This window comes from Myotis nattereri, assembly GCF_964212035.1.
Source record: "Myotis nattereri genome assembly, chromosome: 1".
Taxonomy (NCBI): domain Eukaryota; kingdom Metazoa; phylum Chordata; class Mammalia; order Chiroptera; family Vespertilionidae; genus Myotis; species Myotis nattereri.
In genome coordinates this window covers 197,561,412-197,582,970 of record NC_138075.1, presented here as the reverse complement: position 1 = coordinate 197,582,970, position 21,559 = coordinate 197,561,412, and the positions used below count along the sequence as shown (strand labels likewise).

Genomic DNA, 21,559 nt, shown 5'->3' with positions numbered 1-21,559 from the left:
CAAATAAGCTTACATACAAATGGTCACAGAGATATTCTGATAAGATTTGGAGAAAAGAAAAAAAGATGTTTTTAAGGACACAATGTTAAACTGGGATAGTTTAACACCTGTAGTGCTCAATTAATACTTAATAAAAGTGCTATACTCCCCGTAGCCTATGTGTTTTGTGGTGTTTGTATATAAGATAGTAATGTGTTAAATATAAAATATTTTAAAACATCTCAATTTTTGTAACTATGTTTTGGTATTTCTTATTCTTTATTTTAATATCCTGTGAGCCCTAAAACATGTCCATAGCCTAAGTCTCCGGATTTCTGAGAGGCCCTGGGAACTGCTGGTTAAATTAGTGTTCCACTCCTTTTTTTAATTTTAACATATTTTTTATTGATTTCAAAGAGAGAGAGGGAGAGAGAGATAGAAACATCAATGATGAGAATCATTCATCGGCTGCCTCCTGCATGTCCACTACTGGGGGTCAAATAGGCAACCTGAGCATGTGGCTGGACCGGAATTGAACCCAGGACGCTTTAGTCCACAGGCGGGTGCTCTATTCAATGAGCCAAACCAGCTAAGGCCCACTCTGTTTTCTTATTTTAACAATCCAAAATTCATGCTAGTTGATTACTATGCATATCACTCCTCGCTTTACAGCAGGAGGCCCTCTCTGCTTTCAAGTCCCCAGCTTATCAAAGCAAATCATTTTTCAAAGATGAATGTACTTTTTGTCCTATTCTGCTCCGTTCTTTACCTATGTTCTTCATACAGATTGAGAAGAAGTGAAAATCAGGGACTTGACTAGTATTAGGCATAATTTAAACTATAGTCAGTGGTCAACATTAACCAAGATACTCTGCTCTGATGAATATAATACCTAATCCTATCTAGTCAGAGCCACCCTTCTGTCATCAGCCAGCAACCTGCTTGGTGGAGTAGGTGGTTATTCAAGAGTTGAGTGTCAAAAAGGAAAAACCCAAGGGAACCTGAAGGGAGATAATCTCAACATCTGAGGTTCATTCTGTGTCCACCAAACACTGATTGGATGTAAAAAGTTGTAACAGTATATCCATGATCCTCTACTAGGAAGACTGTTTTCTTTCTGATAATGGACAAGACTGGTTGCCTTTTAGATGTTGCAAGATAAAATAACTTATATTAAGATAAAGTGAATACTATTAGTTGGTAGAAAAAGCTAGTCCCTCGATAGGTTTGTAGCAATCAGATGTCAATTTTACATAATATAAATCAGAACTTGCTTATTGGACTATTGGATGGATCATGGCCAAATTCCCCAATAGGTTTAGTTGGTATTCCTCCAGCAGGTTTATTTGGTATTCACAGTCTTAAGACTGTTAACTATTGGGCATTCTGGTATTTATAAGAGCTGGCGAATTTGTTACTGACAAAATCCAAATAGGATAAACTAAAATAGCTCATTAAAACTCAACTCTCTACTGAGTGCTTTTAATAAAAATAACAAAAGGGCATAGGTATCAGGACTGTCAAAAGCTGCAGGGATCAATGGAACATCATTTTTACAGCTTTCTTGTACACTATCATTGCAACACTTAAGAAAAGATATTTTAAGATGCTCTTTTAATTTTCAACAAATTAGACATTTATAATCTCAACAGACTTTTACTGAGAATGTTCACAACACAGATATTCTCAAACATGTTAAACTTAGCAAGGATTGCTTTTGAGAAAAGAAAGCACACAAAATACCAGTATATTTTGTATTCCATGGCATTGCTTCTATGGAAAATAGTTGGTATTCTGTAAAAAGAGAAAAATTGAATTTAGATTCAAGTATAAATGAGTATGTAAACATGTATATAATGTTTGTATATAGACGTTCCTATAAGTATTTTGTCATGTATGATAAAACTGACACAAGGTATTTCTCAGCTTTTCTTCAGTTTATATATTTTTAGCTATCATTTAATCTTTTTAATCTCTCTTTGCTGTAACATTTACTCTGTATGTCTGTATTTCTCCAAAAATTTCCAGTATTTAACTATATAAAAGTGGCTTCGTAAAGCTCACTGATATCAACAAAGTTTATGAATAAAATATTTCAAAAGTTGAACAGTTGTTCCTCGTGTATTTATTTCCTTATGTATTTGCAGTTAAATGTTCCCGTTATGTGTGTAACTACTTTATAAGTAAATATAAGTGTTCAGGACAAAGTTTAAGACTTCAGATAATCAGATGAGAAAAACAAAGAAAAAGTAATTATTGAACTGTTTTTTTATTGACAAAATAAAATGAAATCCTGGGTAAATTAGTCTGTGTAAATCTGAATTTTGGAAGCAATCCAGATAAAGCTATTTTTCTCAGTTTCAGAGAGAATATTTTACTAAATTGATCAAATCATAGAATAAAATCTATTTCACATTTGTGAGCATGCTAATACTTAGTTTGATGTTATAATCAAAGATTTTTTCCATTAAGTATTAAACTATTTTTTGTTCACATTATGTAAATGCCTCTACAATTGTAAAGTATTATGAAAGATAGTTTCTTTTCCATAACTCTTTGTTCTTATTTCCTTGAAAAAAAAAAAAAAGTAAGAATATGTTGGCTCATATTTCTGATAGGAACATAACAGGCCTTTGTTGAAATAGGAGTTAATGCCAGAAATAGTTTGAAAATCTAAGTTCCTAACTATGCCCCTTGATCACGTTAAATTTTTCCTTTACTTTTCTTATATTTATGTTTTATTTTTTTCTTGTCCAACTGAATTGACTAATGCATAAGAACCACATTAAATAAAAGGTAACAGAGCATCCTTGCGTTATTCCTGACATTAATGAAAATGTTCCAAAGTGTTTTACTATCAAGCCTGTACTAACTTTGTTTGAAACCATTATCCTATCTAATAAAAGACAAAAAGGGTAATTAACCGTACCTCTGCTATGCTTCCCATTGGCTAATCAGGGCAATATGCAAATTAACTGCCAACAAAGATGGCGGCCGGAAGCCACACAGCTGAAGTGAGCAGGAGGCTTGCTCGCTCCAGTGTGGAGGAAGCCAAGGTTCCCCGCCTGCCACAGCCCGGCTCTGAGCCCGAAAGCAACAATGTTTCAATTATAGAAGCTAAACAAACCCCAGATACCTGCTTTCAGCCAGCCATGGCCTCAGAGCTGGAGTGAGCAGGATGGCAACAAAGTTTCAATTATAGAAGCTAAACAAACCCCAGATACCTGCTTTCAGCCAGCTGCGGCCTCAGAGCTGGGAACGCCAGTGATGGCAACAATGGTTCAATTATAGAAGGTAAATAAATCTCAGAATAAAAAAAAAATAAAAAAAGGAGAGGCTGGGAGCTTCAGTTGCTGGCCAGCCTGAAAACGGCCCTCAGCCCCTCACCCAGACTGGCCAGGAACCCCAGTGGGGACCCCTACCCTAAAGGGGGTGTAGCCAGCCTGAAAACAGCCATCAGCTCCTCATCCAGGTTGGCCAGGCACCCCAGTGGGGACCCCCACCCTGAAGGGGGTGTGACCAGCTGCAAACAGCCATCAGCCCCTCACCCAGGCTGGCCAGGCACCCCAGCGGGACCTCCACCCTGATCCGGGACACCCTTCAGGGCAAACCAGCTGGCCCCCCCCATGCACCAGGCCTCTATCCTATATAGTAAAAGGGTAATATGCAAACTGACTCTAACAGCGGAATGACTGGTCACTATGACACACACTGACCATCAGGGGTCAGACGCTCAATGCAAGAGCTGCCCTCTGGTGGTCAGTGCACCCCCACATGGGGGAGCTCTGCTCAGCCTCAAGCCAGGCTGATGGCTGCCAGTACAGTGGTGGTGGTGGGGGCCTCTCCTGCCTCCTCAACAGCACTAAGGATGTCCGACTGCAGCTTAGACCTGCTCCCCGCTGGCAAGTGGACATCCCCCGAGGGCTGCCTGGCTGCCAGAGGGATGTCTGATTGCCATCTTAGGCCTAATCCCCTGGGGAGCAGGCCTAAGCCAGCAGGTGGTCATCCCCCGAGAGGTCCCAGACTGCGAGAGGGCACAGGCCAGGCTGAGGGACCCCCACTCCCAAGTGCACAAATTTTTGTGCACCGGGCCTCTAGTATATATATAATGTGAAAATTCATCACTTTCTTTTAATACATCAGAAATTGATGTGGAATTTTACCAAAAGCATCTATTGAGATAATCGTATAATCTTCTTCTAATAGTGAAAATATTTTAATAGACTCCCTAGTGTCGAACCATCCTGAGTTGCTGGAGCAAACTTCGGGTCATGAAATTCTTTAAATATACTGCAGAATATGGTTCACTAATATTTCTTTTAAATTTTGCATTAAAATTTATTATAATTCGACCTTCAGTTTCCTTTTAAAAAAACAAACAAAAAACAAATCTTTATTGTTGAATGTATTACATATGTCCTCTTATTTCTCCCATTAACCCGCCCCCCACCCCAGGCCTTTACCACCCACAGTTTCCTTTTTTATACTACTTTTGTAAGATTTGGGTATAAGCTTCATTTAAAAAAATATGGTTGACTTTACAAAAAATATTTTGAGATTTTTCTTTCTTCTCTGAGCTGGAAAAATTCAAAATCTGATGGCCTTGGACTTTTTGAAGGGAGAGTTTCTGGATAATATTTTTTTCCATGGCCATTAGTCTGTTTAGATTTTTTTCTTTCTTCTAAAGTGAATTTTGCTAACACCTACTTTACTGACAACCTTTATTTTATGTAGGTTTCTAAATAGATAGGCACAGAGATTTGTCAAGTACTCTTTTATAATATCCATTTCTTCCATATCTGTTTTAATTTTTTTCTTTTCACTTGTAGTTTTGTATATTTATGCTTTCTCCATTTTTCTTAATTAGGCTAGGCTAATTAAACTAGCTTTATTTTTGAAAATAATCAGATAATTTTCTTTATTAACCTATTCTTCCACTTTACACTTTATTAATTTGATCTTTCATTTATAGTTTTATTTAGTTTGCTTTCTTAAGGTTCAACTTGTTCTTTTTTAACTTATTGAGTTAAATCCTTAATTCACTCATTCTTTCTTGCTTGAGAGTGTTTAAAGTCTTGAATTTTCCACCAACTATGGCTTTGGCAGCGTCCCATAAGTTTTAATATTCATTGTTTTCATTATCTTTATTTTCTAAATATTGTATAATTTGTGTTGATATCTTCTTTGGTAAGAAGTAGTGCATTTTTATTTGGGGGATTTTTTTGAGAAAATATTAAGAATTTTAGCACTCTACACCTAAATATGTATTAAGGGTTGAGATAAATGATATGGATGAAATATTTGCAAAAATATGTTCAGCATAGAATCTGCATTTAGGATTCCATAAAGTTGTAGTAGAACATACTTTTATTTCTGTGGTATAAATTTATCAGTCTGCATTTGGATTGATTTCAAAAGTCATAGCATAATAAGACATGAGGATTACCATATTTATTAAGTAGGTAGGGCAATTCAATAGCCTCTACCAGTGAGTGTCTGCTGTATCTCCAGCATTGGAGTGGGAACTGGGAGTCCCAAAGTAAGTCATGCTTTCGTGTCTTTCACATTTTGTTATTCTGTAGAAAAACCATACTTGAAAAATAAAAATGATTTAAAAAAGAATCTTTGAATATGAATGATTTGGACAACAGAAGTACATTTATTCTGTAAGTTCTGACCCATTACATTGAATACTAATTGTCAAAATAAGAACACAATCTCTTACATGTACTTGCACAACAAATGACGGTGCGGTCACTGTCTACATAATCAATGATAATGAATATTGTGGCACAGCCTGAGGAATACACGACATGGTAGAAGCAAATTTGGCCCTAAAATACTGACATTTTCCATCATATAGCCCTCACAGATCCTATAATAGGAATATTGATGTATACATGCAATCAAATAATAGAAGTATATTGCAAATAGTTTCATTTGTGGGTATCTGAAAGCAACCGAAATTTTCCAGCTGGGTTGAATTGTGAAACACATACCATTTTAAATGTAATCTTCTGATCTTTTTCCATTGCGTGGCTAGAAAATAACAAATTAGCAATAAATCAGTGTAACTAAGGAAGGAAGTTAATTTTAATAGAAAGCAGCCTAATAATGATCTTGATGCTTGATACTATTTTTTCCTCTATGTAGTCTTGTTCCTTCCTTCAATTAATTCTCCAATTGGTTGTTAGAATCCGTTCTCAAAATGCAAATTTTACCATATGGTTCCCCTTATTTCTACATTAAAGTTGAAATTCCTTAGCTAAATATTTCATTGGCTAATTTCCATTAATTCTTCAAACTCAGCCCTTAAAGCCTCTCTGGATCTCCTTCACTCCACAGCCCGGTTGCTTGCCTTTCTTTTAGAACCATAGCCCCTGGATTGAAGGTGCATTTAATATAGTATTTTGTATGTACTGATTTATAAATTTCTTATATTAGGCTGTAAACTCCTAGAGATAAGAATATAATCCTATCTGGCTTTATATTCTTAGCTTTTGATAAATTGTCCAGCACCCAATAGATATTCAATAATGTGCTGCTGAATGAATGAATGAAAATTTTTTGGTAATGTATTAGGGATACAAACATTTTAGAAAGTATAACTACTTAGGAAGAAACTCTTACTTTATAGACAATTCGGACATACAAAATACTAACTACAATGACAAAGATTTGTCTATTTATACCCTCTATTGTAGTTGATTCTTTTACTTTTAAAAGTGGATGAAAATAGTCATAACTCTCCCAATCTACTGAATAAAACATTTAGTAAATGAGTCCTTAGAACTTAAGGAGCAATACATCTTTAAGACACTCATTTCCTGCACATGAAATTTTATGGAACTAAAATGAGCAACAGGTGAATGTCACCTGGGGTATTTACAAACTTGAGTAGTGGATTAGAGGCCACATATGCCAGAGTATTAAAGCAATAAATAAGTTGGTAAAAGAAGGAAATCTCAGACTATGACACTTGATGTCAAATATCTATAAATAAACTTTAAAACTTATGAGTTAATGCAAATAAATGCACAGTGAGAGTATTTTTCAATTTTGATATTCATTGATTTTTTTTAAAAAAATACAATACATGCATACCCTGAATAAAAAGTATCTTCGATTATGGCTTGCAATAGGACCTTGAAATTCTCCCTGGAAGACAAAATGAGGACATTCCAAATCAAATAACAGGAGAAATAAGTGCAAATTCCTCTTGAGACTTTAGTGAAGCTCAAAGTTACTTACAACTATCATGATTAAACAAAGAGGGAATTAAGGACTTGAGTATATAACATATAATAGTTAATCTTTGTATTTATATGTGAAGAATTTTCAACAACTAGCCGTACAACAGAAAGTTGTATTTTAAAATAATGTCCTTATTAATATAAAGATTCTATTTTCAGGAAGGTTTGTCACAATGTATATTCGTCAATAAGTAGAAAGAGAAATGACAGACACTTTATAATGAACTGTAATGAAAGTAAAATTTCCTTTCAGCATTTGGTTAGAACAAAATAATTTCTTTAACATATGTATTGTATGTGCTAACACTACAACAAGGAAAAATATACAATAAAATTGTTAGGGCTGAAATACACAATATTGCTATAGGAATTTATATAGAAATTGAGGGTCAACTGTGGTAAACTATATTTATTCAATGAGACTTAAGAAGAGATTTTCCCAATATAATTCTTTTTATTAAAATGGCAATAAAAAATCAAATAGGAATAAACCAATTATTCATAATGGGTATATTGAGAAGTGTTTCTTTTCTAAAACATTTCTTTTTAAACTTAATGGGAAAAATATTTAACATTTTATGGCTTCCATAAAATTGGTTTTCATAGCTTCCTATTGTCATCAACTACAAGTATCAGGATGGCATTCACTAAGAAATGTGTCAACAAGACCTTTTTTAAACTATTCCATAATATAAGTAAATTCATATTTTTAAAATTCTATGAAATAGCTGTGACATCTATTAAAATTCTGAAATCCCTGCTTTATAACAAACATATCTTACACTTTCAATATTTATATCTAATTCTCATCTTGACTAAATCCACTCAAAATATTTAAAAGATTGAATTTTTTCTATTTAAAAATGTACACATTGAAACTACACATTGATACTATTATATTTTTTACAAGGACAAAATGTAACGTAAAATGTGCTAAAATTTAAAACTCTCAAATCCAAACATACAGGTTGTTTTAGTCTTATCATTGAAGAAAGAGCAGTATATAAAATAATTTGGGAGGTAGGGGTAAAAGAGATATAGGGATGAAACTGAGGATGTCTAGCAAACAAATTTTAAGAGAAGTGTTGGAATGTACTAGGATCTGAAAACTCATTTTCTTTAAGAACCCAAAGTACTTCACTTAAAAATATGTTTTAAAATTAGGCACCTTAGGCCCAGCAAAGCTAACACTACTGTAATTTTTTTCTATGTACGTTTTACATTCTTTTCTTTCGTATGGTCCTAGGAAACTTGTCTTGCTGCAATACAGGGGTTATATTAGTCCAACAGAATATACTACCAAGTCACAGTTCATAGTTTTAGGTAGTTGTCTGGAAATATAGTCTGAAGTGATATTGTAAACTCACAACTTGATATATTTTAAGAAACTGAATCCTTAAATTGAAATCTTACACTATTCATAAGTTAAGCAAGCTTCAGAGAGTAGAAGTTAATTTTTTTAAATATATACTTTATTGATTTTTTCACAGAGAGGAAGGGAGAGGGATAGAGAGTTAGAAACATCAATGAGAGAGAAACATTGATCAGCTGCCTCCTGCACACCCCCTACTGGGGATGTGCCCGCAACCAAGGTACATGCCCTTGACCGGAATCGAACCTGGGACCCTTTAGTCCGCAGGCTGATGCTCTATCCACTGAGCCAAACCGGTTAGGGCTAGAAGTTAATTTTTAAAAGCACCTCTTACTTCTAGAAAGCTTGATAACAACTGATTTGATTCTTTCCACACTGGAAATTCTGTAATTTTAAAGGCTATCACAGTTCCTTTTACATTTCTCTTTAAGCAGGTGGCAGCTGGTATCTTCCTTGATGGAAGCTAAGTTTAACAAAGTGAAGAATTTAGGGAGGAAATAGTGACCATAAAACTAAATTTTGAGAAAAATATTTGCCTAAACTGTATGGATGTTTGAAACGTATTTGAAGACTTTCAGTAGTACATTTAAGAAGAATAAAATTAAGATGGCATTTAAATTAAGGGAAAATATAAAATAAAATAATAGAAGTATCCAAGACTAGACTATAAAGGAAATGGTATAGTGAAAAGAAAAATATTTGCCTAGACTAGAAGTCAGAAGAATCTATTGGAATTTCTAATCTCACTTACTAGAATGATCTTGGGAAACACCTTTAACTATTCCGAATTGTTTTCCCTTTAGTAAACTGAGGATAGCAATACTTATATAAGTGCCAACAGAGTTACCAAAAGAATAAAATAAGAAAAGATTAAAAACTATAATGCATTTTAACAACGTAAGGCATTAACTTAAAAATAATACCTAGAAACTTTCATCATTGAAAGAGATAACATTCTTTTTAAATAACAATATAAACTCCTCGATTTCCAGTTTAAAAAGCTGTTTAACAAAGCTAGATTTATCTTAAACACAGATACCAATTTAGGGCCATTTTTTGTTAATTGTGGGAAAAACAAAACACACGTACAATTAGTTTCTTGAGCCTAAAGTGTAACTTTTACTAACACTTTAGAAAGATTGCCATCCCAGTCAGTAGCCAACTTGTATACAGAGGGGCAGTAAATTGTATTTTTTTTTCTTTTTCCTGTTCCCCGCCTACTGACTAGCCACAGTGGATGTGTCCTTCCTTTTTAAAAAATTGATGAGAGAGTGAGAGATCCATTTGTTGTTCCACTTATTTATGCATTCACTGGTTGATTCTTATACGTGCCCATACCTGGGACCAAACCCACAACCTCGGTAAACTGGGAAAACACGCTAACCAACTGAGCTACCTGGCCAGGGCCTGGCTGTGTCCTTTCTTAAACCCAGAACAGGCTTCCTCACCGGGAGGGTCATGATCCTTGGAAGGGAATCTAACGCCAGCTTTCCTCCTGCGCATAGCTTGAGACAGAAGGGCCATACTAGGGGGAAGGGAAATACCTGTTTTCTTTCGGAGTGTGAGAACAGTTAGGCAAACAGATGCTGTTAGGCTACCTGGGTGCTTCTGCGTGGCTTATCCTGAAGAAGAGCATCTTTATAAAACACCACACCTGGGAATTATCAGAAGGGCTGCCCGCACAGAGTGGCAAAGCAAGCATGCAGTTTGTGTTACATACGTTCAATTTGAATCTCTTCATTCTTCTCTCATGCAGTTGAGGAACGAGCTGCAGCAACGGATGCACGACAGACGACTGAGAGACACGAACACACACACAATGAGCACGGAGGCTTCTCAGCTCTGGGCACAGAGTCGGCCTCCTTACTGTCTGTTTTTACCCACTATACTAGCTTCAGACAAAACAGAACAAGAAAGATGTTCTCTAAGACGGCCTTTGGTGAGCATTTCAAAGAACTGTGGAGGATACGCCAAGAGAGGTAATAAAACTTGGTAGCTCTCTGCTAGGCTCTTTGCCATCATGTTGATGAAGCACTTTCCTGAAGGCTCCAGCCCATCATCATCTGCCAAGAAGTAGAACACCGCGTGCATCTTTGACAAAGAGCAGCGTCTGCTTCCAGACTTATTCAGTGATCTGGGGCAGATGAAAACAGCTCTGGGAGAATCGGTTTTTGATTATGAAAATGTTTCTCTAGAAGGTTATGCTGTTTGCACATCTAGTACTCTCCTTTATAAATGATATCGTTTATTGAAAATTCAGCATATGGAACAAGATGACAGGGGACGCAAAAAATGACACAATGTGTTGTTGATAGCAAAAAATATGACTAAGATACATTTTCTCGAAATGTAAAGATGCCAAGCAGAAGGACATGAAAGCACATCTGAGACATGTGGCTACCTGCTTCAGTCTCATTTTAAAAGCATGGCTTGCATTGAACCTTCTCACAAATATTAAAATCACTTATCAAATGGATTACTTTAAGCCCTATAGAAGGTTATCTGTTAACCAATTCAACTTGTATTTGGTTTTTTAAGCCAGTATAGCCTAACTTTCAACTCCTAAGTTGTAAGAATACTCAATGTGATAAACATTCAAAACTGAGTTTAAGATTACAGTTCCCTTTCCACAGGTATATACATGTTTAAAATACACGATGCTCCTCACTCCCTAAATTGGTCCATAGTTGTGAGTCACAAGCTTAGAAAGAATATTATAGTCAAATTATTATTAAGTATTCTAACTGAAACGCCAAAGTACGTTCATTAGCATTTTTAAAATCCATGCATAAAAAGAAAAACCACCACTAAACCACAAACTTAGAAGTGAACTGAATTCAAGTTATTGGTATCTGGCAAATCTTAGTAAATTCTCACTCTAAATGTCTAATTACAAATAAGGAGGTATTAGGAATAGAAGTAGATGTATCTAGTTATATTGAATTATATTTGACAATTATCTTTTAATATTCTCAAAATGCCTTTGAATAAAACTATTTCTCCCATGTACTAATCACCATCTAAAGTAATATGTTTTACTTGGTTTTGCCTTTAGAATGTAAGTTCGGTGACAACAGCAATTTCTTTTTTAATTTTTAATTTTATTTACTGCTTTATTCCTAGTACATAGAATTGTGATTAGCACATAGCAGATAGTCAGTAAATAATTGTTGGCTGACTGAATGAATGATTTTAATATATATGCAATTATTGAGATATAAAATAAATTAAATGTATAAAAATATTGAATGCTATTTGTTCAGGTATGTATAAACTTTTAAAGTAAAAAAAAATTAATTTTGCTCTAGTTCTATTAAATAAACTGCAAAAACAGGTTTAGAAAAAAATACCAATGATTACTAGTAAGAAGTAATTCTACTTACCACAACATTTGAGTTCCCCAACTTCCCTGTCTTCGAATAATGAAATAAGAACTGTTAAAAAATAAGTAGTGAGCTTTACTATAGATGATTAGTGCTTTCCTTTATTATTTTGTAATGTATATATTTATGGTAATCACCTTACCCTTTTGTTATTAACTTTTTCATCTGTTTTCTGTTGAAAAAAATATATACAAATATCATTATATTATGCATAACATAAAATTATAATATATGTTATATATATTATATAGTATAAAATTTGTAATATAAAATTGTCATATCAGTTTTAAAACATGACAAGTTACATAAAAATATAAGACTTAAATTGATTAAACATATATTGCTCTAAAAAATAAATGAGAAATTAAAGATTGTTCATAAATAAAGTGTACAAGATCTTTACTACAGCATTATTCATAAGAGTAAAAAACTGGAAACATCCTGCAAGTTCAACATTGGGAAGGATATGATTATGTCTAAAATATTCAGTGAAATAGACAAGAAGGAGTCCCATGAAAATACTTGTAGTTGTTGTCACCAATAAGATTATAAGTTATTTTTGCTTTCTTCCATAAACTTTTCTATATTCCTCTTTCCCTCCACAAATCTGTTTCTAAGAATGAATCATATCATTCCTTTTTGTTGTTGTTATTTTTTGTCCTCATTTGCTTTTAATATAAAAGGAAACTCATGGATAAATACCATTGTCATTTATTTTAATTAGAAGAAAGGATTTTGGAAAATGACCATTAAAAACACTGGAAACAAATCCAGTCATAAACACTTAGTTTCAGTAAATATTTATGCTTTCAAAATATCAAGGTTTCTTTGATTTATTGTATGTGAAAGGCATGACAGTCAGAATGTATCAATGATAGTGGTTAAATTAATTATGAAAAATATAATTCTAAACTTGAGGTGTTATTCTTAATAAGATAGTTTTAAAATAAGCGCATCTGTAAGATATAGAATACAAAATAGGGTTTGGTACATTAAGCTATTTTTCAATTTCCCACCTATTCTCATTTCAGGACTAAAAATTCTCCCAGAAGAATCAAGTAATTTTAATAAGAAACCAAGACAGTAAGAATATAATTTTCAAACTGACATTGACAATATAGTTTGATTTTTTTGCATTCTTAACGTCCTTCTCTCTAACAAAGATTCATCTGTTCTCCAATTGTAATGTGAGTCGGGAGAGAAAAGAAGCCAAATGACCCCACATTTCTCTCATCAGAGGTAGAACACATACTTGAGGGGACATATAACTTTTCAATCCATGACTGTAAACTTCATTGATAAGACCTTAAATCCTCAGACATCAGAGAAATTGAAGTATTTGTTTCTCATCCAAAACCAGCTTATTGTCTTCAAGCTCCTCTTGCTTGTTTCCTACATAGGGTATTTTCTTCTAGTAGGAATTCCAAGGTATCACTGAGCAATTTTTTGCCTACAAACAAAATACTATTTCAACCTTACCTGGGGCTTTGGTAGAGTCCCCATAATTGTGAAGCAAAGCTCCTCCAATGCATCGGATGCCTAATGGAAATGAGAAGGTACACAGGCTATGCTTCTATTTTAACAACATTTGCATAGAAGATATAACTGCAGAATATTGGAAGTACAAGGATATTCCAGCTACCCAGAATAGAATCCTTCTGGTGGCCCACTGAAACTCTGTTGGAATCCCTTGATTTTTCTCAAGACAAAAACTTGGCTCTTAAACATAAAGCCTTCCTTCCAATTAGAAAAAGGAATTATGGCCCTACCAGCCATGGGCAAACTACGGCCCGAGGGCCGGATCCAGCTCGTTTGAAATGAATAAAACTAAAAAAAAAAAAAAAAAAGACCGTACCCTTTTATGTAATGATGTTTACTTTGAAACACTCCATCCATGCTTTTGTTCTGGCCCTCTGGTCCAGTTTAAGAACCCATTGTGGCCCTCGAGTCAAAAAGTTTGCCCACCCCTGCGGCCTAACCGGTTTGGCTCAGTGGATAGAGCATCAGCCTGCGGACTGAAGGGTCCCAGATTCGATACCAGTCAAGGGCATGTACCTTGGCTGCAGGCACATCCCCAGTAGGGGATGTGCAGGAGGCAGCTGATTGATGTTTCTTGCTCACTGATGTTTCTAACTCTCTATCCTTCTCCCTTCCTCTCTGTAAAAAATCAATAAAATATATTTTTTTAAAAAAAGAAAAAAGGAATTATGTACAGTATATATGCACTGATTAAGGCTTCCACTGTGGTCCAGATGCATAGTCCTCAGTACTTGCTAAGATTTCATGGAGTTCTATGACTGAGAGTAATGAAGGCAGTGCCAAAAGAGAAATTATGGCTCCCGATTTGTAGCAAAGTCTGAATCTACAGGCCAAAGCTGTGAGCCTCGCTGAGTATTACTCATTATTGGCTAATTTGGAAGTCCTTCAATTGCTCGAAAACAATGGGAGTTGGAGGGGAAGGAGCGGTCAATGGGGCACCTAACCTCAGTTGCCACCCTTCCAGGCTGCTGACTGCACACCCCAGGATCAGGTTTTTCAAAGCATCTGAGTACAGAAGTAGGGCAGGGCTCCCTGTGGTTAGCAGCCAGCTGGGTGTGGTGAGGAGTAGCACAAATGGACAAGCAGAGGCGAAACCTGCTTTGCACAGAATTTAGCACAGTAGTACCATAAACAATTGATTACTTAATAAAAATGCACATTGGAAATAATGAGGATCTGGACCAGGGGGGTGATATAATTAGTGGTTAAAAACAGGGGCTATGCAGTTGAGCAGCCTGCAGCTCTATAGCAATACAAATTCCAGTTCTACTCTTTGTTAGCTGTGTTACTTTGGGCTGGCTACCTAACCTCTCTAAGCTTCAGTTTCTCCAGCCATAAATCAGGGATGACAACATCACTGCAGAGAGTTCTTGGAGGATTAAATGTCAGTAAAGCTCTTAGTACGGTGCCAGGTATTTAGCAATTAGTTAACAATGGCAGCATTAAGAAAATATGTGAAACTTGATTTTCAACTGCATTTACTCATAATTTAGAAGACATGTCAAAAGGATTGTTTGGGGCCACCAATATCCTCCACTTTTGAACAACAGTGAATGGGTAATATGGTTGGTTTTAGTGACGGATATAGTTGTAATCATGAAACAGCTTCTCTGAGCATCCTTCCTAGCATCAGAGGTCTGTTCTCTTCCATTTGTTTGTCTTACATGCAAATTGTTAGGATAATTATGAATAATATTAAATGACTCATGTTTATATAGTGCTTCAATAAATTATAAAACACTTTCACATATATAATTCTTACTCTGTCCTTATAATACAGCTATGAGGTATATAAGACAGGAAGTGTTAGCCTCACGTGTAGAAGTAAGGTTCTAAGAGACGGTCACGTGCCCCAAACCACACATGGCTAGTAGTTGGTAGAGTGTGGCCTGGGGACTAAGTCTTCTGACCTTCAGGTATTCCCATGTTGCACTAGTATTGACTGTTACACCTGTGGTTGGGAGTTGGCTGAGAGGAAAAATAGTGTGAACACTGAGACATCCCTTCTCATTTTTTCTCTTCAGGGAGAGGGACACAGGGCCCCCTATAAAAATCTGAAAATAAATCCCTAAAAGTTCTTTTTATGGCCCATCTAGAAATGCTACAAAATATAAAACAATGACAAAACTGTCCAGTGATGTCATTTGTCAAAGATGTATCTCTTAATTTAAAGAAGAATAAATTCTGACACATGAGTGTCTCCTTAGAAACATATTCTAAGCTGGATTAGGCTTTGCAACAAGATTGAGGTTTGACAGAAAAAGTTTCAAAACAAATTACGTTTTCTCCAGCAACTCTTCATGCAAAGCTATTATTTAATGAGCTACAATATTCTCTAAGGATCTATTTTAGTCTAAATTTTTAATATTTTATTGTTTTATGTGTGGGCCTTAAAGATCCTTTATTTCCTATTTGGTAAAAATGTTTTGAAAAAATATTCAGATAATCACATAAAAAATAATAGCTAATGTGAAAATTAATGATTTTAAAAAATTGTATAATGTAAAAGATTCCATAGTAAATTAACCAACCTCTCCTCAAAATGTACTCGCTATCCAAATCCAGCAAAAGCCTAGTTTAACTTGATGGTGTTTAAATGAGTGCTTTAAAATTTGCCTTTTTACTACTGCAGAAATAAAAGTGATTCTGAAGGTGTTCCTGAATTTTAAATTGTATGCTATATCCATCATGTGTTATATATCTACTAGTGGCCCAGTGCACAAAATTCATGCGGGGGGGGGGGGGGTTGTCCCTCAGCCTAGCCTGCACCCTGTCCAATCTGGGACCCCTTGGGGGATGTCAGACTGCTGGCTCCCAACCGCTCACCTGCCTGCCTGCCTGATTGCCCCTAACTGCTTCTGCCTGTAAATCTGATCACCCCCTAACCACTCCCCTGCCAGACAATTGCCCCCAACTGCCCTCCCCTGCTGGCCCGGTTGCCCCCAACTGCCCTCCCCTGCCAACCATCTTGGGCAGCCATCTTGTGCCCACATAGGGGTGGCCATCTTGTGTGAGGGCATGATGGTCAATTTGCATATTACCTCTTTATTATATAGGATCAACCCTCCTAAAGTAATTTGAATTATTATTCATAAACAGGTCACCTATTACAATCCTGGTCTTGCTTTACCATCTAATGCCTCTAAGTTTCTGCAGGTGATCCTCTGCAGACCAAGGAATGGCTTGAGGCAGAAGAAATATAGCATTACTAGTATATAGGGCTGCTGTCTCCACACTGGCCAGGATGACATTCTGGAAGGACTGTGACGGGCATAGAATCTTGGCCAGACTATGTGAAGATACGCCCAAGGTACGCCCTTAGTTAAGCACTAAGCTGATGACTCTGAAAGGGTCAAACCAGACTTCTGCTGAGGCCTCTTCTCCATCTGGAAGATGAGTGGTACTGATTTAAAAAGTCAAGACACTTAAGGCTACCTCTGCTGTGCTTTAACTCAGAGCTGCAGACAGAAGCAGCAGTGCCCAAAGATGGTGTACGGAGGACACACTTATATTCCATTCCTCATGTTTCCATGTACAGAAGTTAGACTAACACTCCTCTCTCCCCACCCCCTCTTAACTCTTTCCCATGGGGAGAGGAGTGAGTGATCTGAGAGGTGACTGAGGGGAGGAAATTGGGCATGTTCATTCAGCCCTTTCCTCCTAGGGAGCCAGCTCTTCGGCCAGGTGTTCTTGTCAGGTCTCTGTTCTACGGCAGAAAATCTGAATCTCGCAGGAGGCCCGAGTCCCTGTCTAACCCAGTTTAATTCTGGGGGTAGTTTGAGCAAACTTGGTATCAGCTCTCAGGCCACATTCACAAACTGACTTTTCAGTTACAATAATACTTTGATCTCCGTAAGTCTGATTCTATAAGTTTCTCCCTTCCTGGGTTTCAAACTCAATTGAGGGACAGAATATCAGCGCCCAAATACAGCAACAGGCACATTATTTTAATTAGCATTTTAATTTCCAAAATATGTGAATATTATCTGCAAATATATTTTTCTTAGAGATAAAAGTCCTAGCACTTTACAACATAAGCTCTTAGCTCTCAGTACTACCTGCAGATGATGTAATAATTTCTAATATGTCGACATGTTTTAATAAGTCCACAAAGTCATGACAGATCCAAAGGGGGAAAATGGAGCATTCAGCACTACACAAAAGCCTACATCAGTGATGGTGAACCTATGACATGCGTGTCAGAGGTGCCACGCGAATTCATTTTTTTGGTTGATTTTTCTCTGTTAAATGGCATTTAAATATATAAAATAAATATCAAAAATATAAATCTGTGTTTTACTATGGTTGCAAATATCAAAAAATTTCTATATGTGACACGGCACCAGAGTTAAGTTAGGGTTTTTCAAAATGCTGACACGCCGAGCTCAAAAGGTTCGCCATCACTGGCCTACATCATTACAAAACACCTCCCACGGGAATTACCTGAGGCTGAGAACCACTGGGCAGGAAAGATGAACAAGCAGCCTCTATCTGTGGAAAACAAAAATGCCAGTTACATCTTGGAGATAGACAGAAAATAGCAGAAAATGGAAAGCAGATTTTACAAAGTCAAGTTACCTATGCAATAGTAATCGAAATTCCATGACAGCTTTAGGACTCTTGGATTTGGGGGAGAGGAGCCTCTTAAACTTTCTAAGGAAGTCCTGCAATTGGGATTTCCCAAAAATTCACCCCCAGTCACAGGGGTCCTATGTTCATAGGGATCATTAGAGAGTACAAAGATGCTACACTGAGGGGGAATAAACTTCCTGTATTCTCCAGCCTGAGAAATGTGAGTGGTGACCAAAAAAATGGCCTCAGAATTAAGAAGCACCCTGCTATTATGTGGTTCTTTATTACACATAAATCTAACCACACCATCTAAATTAAATGACAATAGAATAAGTGCTAAATTATAAATAGCATGATAAGGAGCATACAGTAAAAACTCTTACACAACAAGGGCAGCCTACTAGTTTGCTCAGCATTAGAAAGGGTTCTATTGTACAAGAGTTTATGGAATTACAGTTGGCAACTAGCTGTTCTCCTAAAGAGAAGACTTGAAAGACTTTAAACTGTAATATAAAAGACTTATATTAATCATTTAAAAAACAGTGCTGAGAAGTTAAGCACTAAGCTAGATGCCTGAAGTTATTTGTGGCATTTATTTATTTTGGTGGCCTTTTTAAGTGGAACTGGGAAAAACGGTACTGATTCTTGTCTGTCTGGAATCATTCAGGTTGAGTCCTATTTATGGCATAATATCACAGAGGCCCTTTCCTAGTCTCAGAATTCTTTTTTGAACAGCTTAATTTAGTTTCCATTCTCCCACCAAACTGAAGAGGAGATTATCATACTCTTCAGTCAAAATTTCTCAAGTTCCTTGTTGCTTTCAAGTTGAACATATCCTAAAATATATGATTCTCTAATTAGAGAATAACAAAGGTGTCCAATATTATAAAAAAAGCAATAATATTATCCTCACAGAAGTTGTCATCTTCTATATATATCGCAGATTTGGGGGAGTTTTTTTATTCCACTTGTCCCTCGCTCCCTCTTCCATGCCATATAAACCCAGAATCAAGAATATAAGGACACATACACATGTACACACATAGTGATAAACTTCTTGAGGGCAGGGCCTACGCCATATCTACTAACTTGCCTAGAATAAGTTTTCAATAAATATTGTTTAACTAAATGTAATTGAACTTATGGAAAAAATATAAGACAAGTCAATTGAGAGAGGAAAGCCAAAAAAGATACCCTTTTAAACTCTGAATTATGACCCATGTGTAATATATCATCTCCCAATGACATTTACTGTGATTTAACAGGTTGGAGAAAGTGATTCCTCCTAAAATTTTTGTGTTGCTTATGTATCTGAAGACAGAAAAACTCAGGGGGAAGGCTGTCCACCCACAGACCAGGCTGCCCATCTGTGTGAGGTGGCCACAGTGTCTAAGAATACAGAACTCTTGAGCCACAAGATAAGTAATGAGTGCACCCACATCGTTTGAATAAAAACATAATAAGAAAAAACACCAATTAATTAAATTAAGAGATAATTGCAAAGCTTTTCAGTCTTTGTTCTCCTTTCTTTTAGAGGGCACAGCAACATTGCTCACCCATTTGTTCACTGTACTCAGATTCTGGCCCTAATAGTTTTAAGTGCCACTAATGGCTTTCGAGAACTCTGCAGAATCCATTGATGAATTTGGTTGAAAATGTATTACGATATAACTGGCATTCAGTTTTTTACAGACAGACGCTGCTTGTTCATCTTTCCTGTCCATTAATTCTGTGTATGGGTTGAAAATATGTTTCTAGTATTCTTAACATCTTAACTTACTTAAATGATAGGGCTTTTACATCTCGGAGTTTTACCCAGCATTATCATCTAAATTATTTTTTTCAAAAATTTCCCACAGAATACAGATGGTTTCAAGCTAAAATAAATGTGTTGTTTTTTTTTAATACATTACCTGTTGTTTAAATTATCTTCTTGTTTATATTTTTCTGGTGTGTGTTTTGATATACCAAAGCAAAGATCCTTATAATAAACTTTATGAATGCTATGCAATTAAAGACTGTTTAGTACTTGGCACTCACCATCTATCTTATCTTTTCCCTTGTATATATTATTGGGGGTGGCTAGGTACAAAGGGTATACTTCTCAGTTCATAGCTCACTATCATCATTGGACTCTATTTATTATTTTTACATTTCCATTTCCTACTCCTATTCCATCCTCCCATAGGCGACTCTTGTGTCATTTATGTGGATCAGTGGTTCTCAACCTTGGCTGCACATTAGAATCACCTGGGAATCTCTTTGAAATCCTGATTTCTGGGCCTCGTCCTCGGAAATTCTGTTTCTTTGTTATGGGGTGGGGCCACAACATTAGTAACAAAGAAACAGAATTTCCGAGGACGAGGCCCAGAAATCAGGATTTTAAAGAGATTCCCAGGTGATTCTAATGTGCAGCCAAGGTTGAGAACCACTGATGTGGATCCTTCATTTGCTTAGGATCTTATAAAATGTTACTGTTGTTTGGTGTGCACATATGTTATTTTCTTATTTTTTTTTCAATTAGCACTATACTTTGAGACCTATCCATGTTACTGGGTACTTTAGCATGCTGCTCCCAACTGTTGGAGAATACCTACAATGTGTACCCACATGTTGCCTACACATTCCCTGATGACAGACAGCTGGGTTCCCTTGAATCCCTCCTTTACCTCCTTGTATCTGTCCTCCACTCATGGATCTGTAGGAGAACATCTAGGCTATATACCCAGGAGAGGTAATGAGGAAATCTAGGTGGTTTTAAAGCTGGCTCCCGAGTTGACACTCTCACCAGCAATGTGTGAGGGTTTGTACCCCCCACATCCTTGCTAACATTTGCCATTATGACACTCTGTTTTCTTAATTTTCATTTCATTATTACTAATGAATTTAAGCATCGCTTTAGACAGATTTGTTGGCCTTTTACTAGTTATTAACTGGTACGTCTTAAATTGTTCTATCCTTTGACTAATTTTACCTGGATTCCCATCTTTATTTAATTGATTTGATAATATTTCTTAGGTTATTTTAGAAATTAATCCCTTATCAATTTAGACATTGTTAATATCTCATTTCAAAGGTTCTTACCTTTTTCCATGGCATCTTTTGTTGAAAAAAATCTTTACTTTTAATGTAATTCACTTCCTCATTTTTTGACCCTACGATTTATATTTGAAGTTTTATTTAGGAAGTCTTTTCCTGCTACTAGCTCACAAAGGTATTTTCCTAATAGAAAATATTTTCTATTAATTCCATAATTTTACCCTTTATATTTAGATCTTTAATCCACGGGGAGCCCCCCTTTGCATAGGGTGTTAAGTTTTACTTTCCTCCATATAGCAAGACAGTTTCTCAACCCGCACTGGCCAGACACTCTGTCCTTCCCCCACTGAACTTTAGCATTACTTTTATTGTAAGTTAAGTTTGTGTGTATCTGAATTTCTGTCTTAAGTTGGGGTCCTCCA

General features: G+C 36.0%; 1 protein-coding gene across 2 annotated transcripts in view; it reads right to left on the bottom strand.

Moving 5' to 3' along the window:
- Window positions 1-371: 371 nt before the first annotated feature.
- The window catches only part of NMU (neuromedin U), a 32,729-nt gene continuing 11,541 nt past the window's right edge, over window positions 372-21,559 (bottom strand). The window contains exons 3-10 of one of the 2 annotated variants that reach the window (XM_081086875.1): window positions 17,970-18,017; window positions 13,467-13,526; window positions 12,130-12,159; window positions 11,988-12,038; window positions 10,325-10,399; window positions 7,084-7,137; window positions 5,979-6,018; window positions 372-1,773 (exon numbers count right to left, since the gene is read on the bottom strand). In XM_081086875.1, coding sequence (XP_080943001.1) covers window positions 5,983-6,018; window positions 7,084-7,137; window positions 10,325-10,399; window positions 11,988-12,038; window positions 12,130-12,159; window positions 13,467-13,526; window positions 17,970-18,017 — 354 coding nt within the window. In that variant the 3' untranslated portion in view covers window positions 372-1,773; window positions 5,979-5,982. The remainder of the gene's footprint in view (window positions 1,774-5,978; window positions 6,019-7,083; window positions 7,138-10,324; window positions 10,400-11,987; window positions 12,039-12,129; window positions 12,160-13,466; window positions 13,527-17,969; window positions 18,018-21,559) is intronic. The other variant, XM_081086876.1, reaches the window with a different exon arrangement.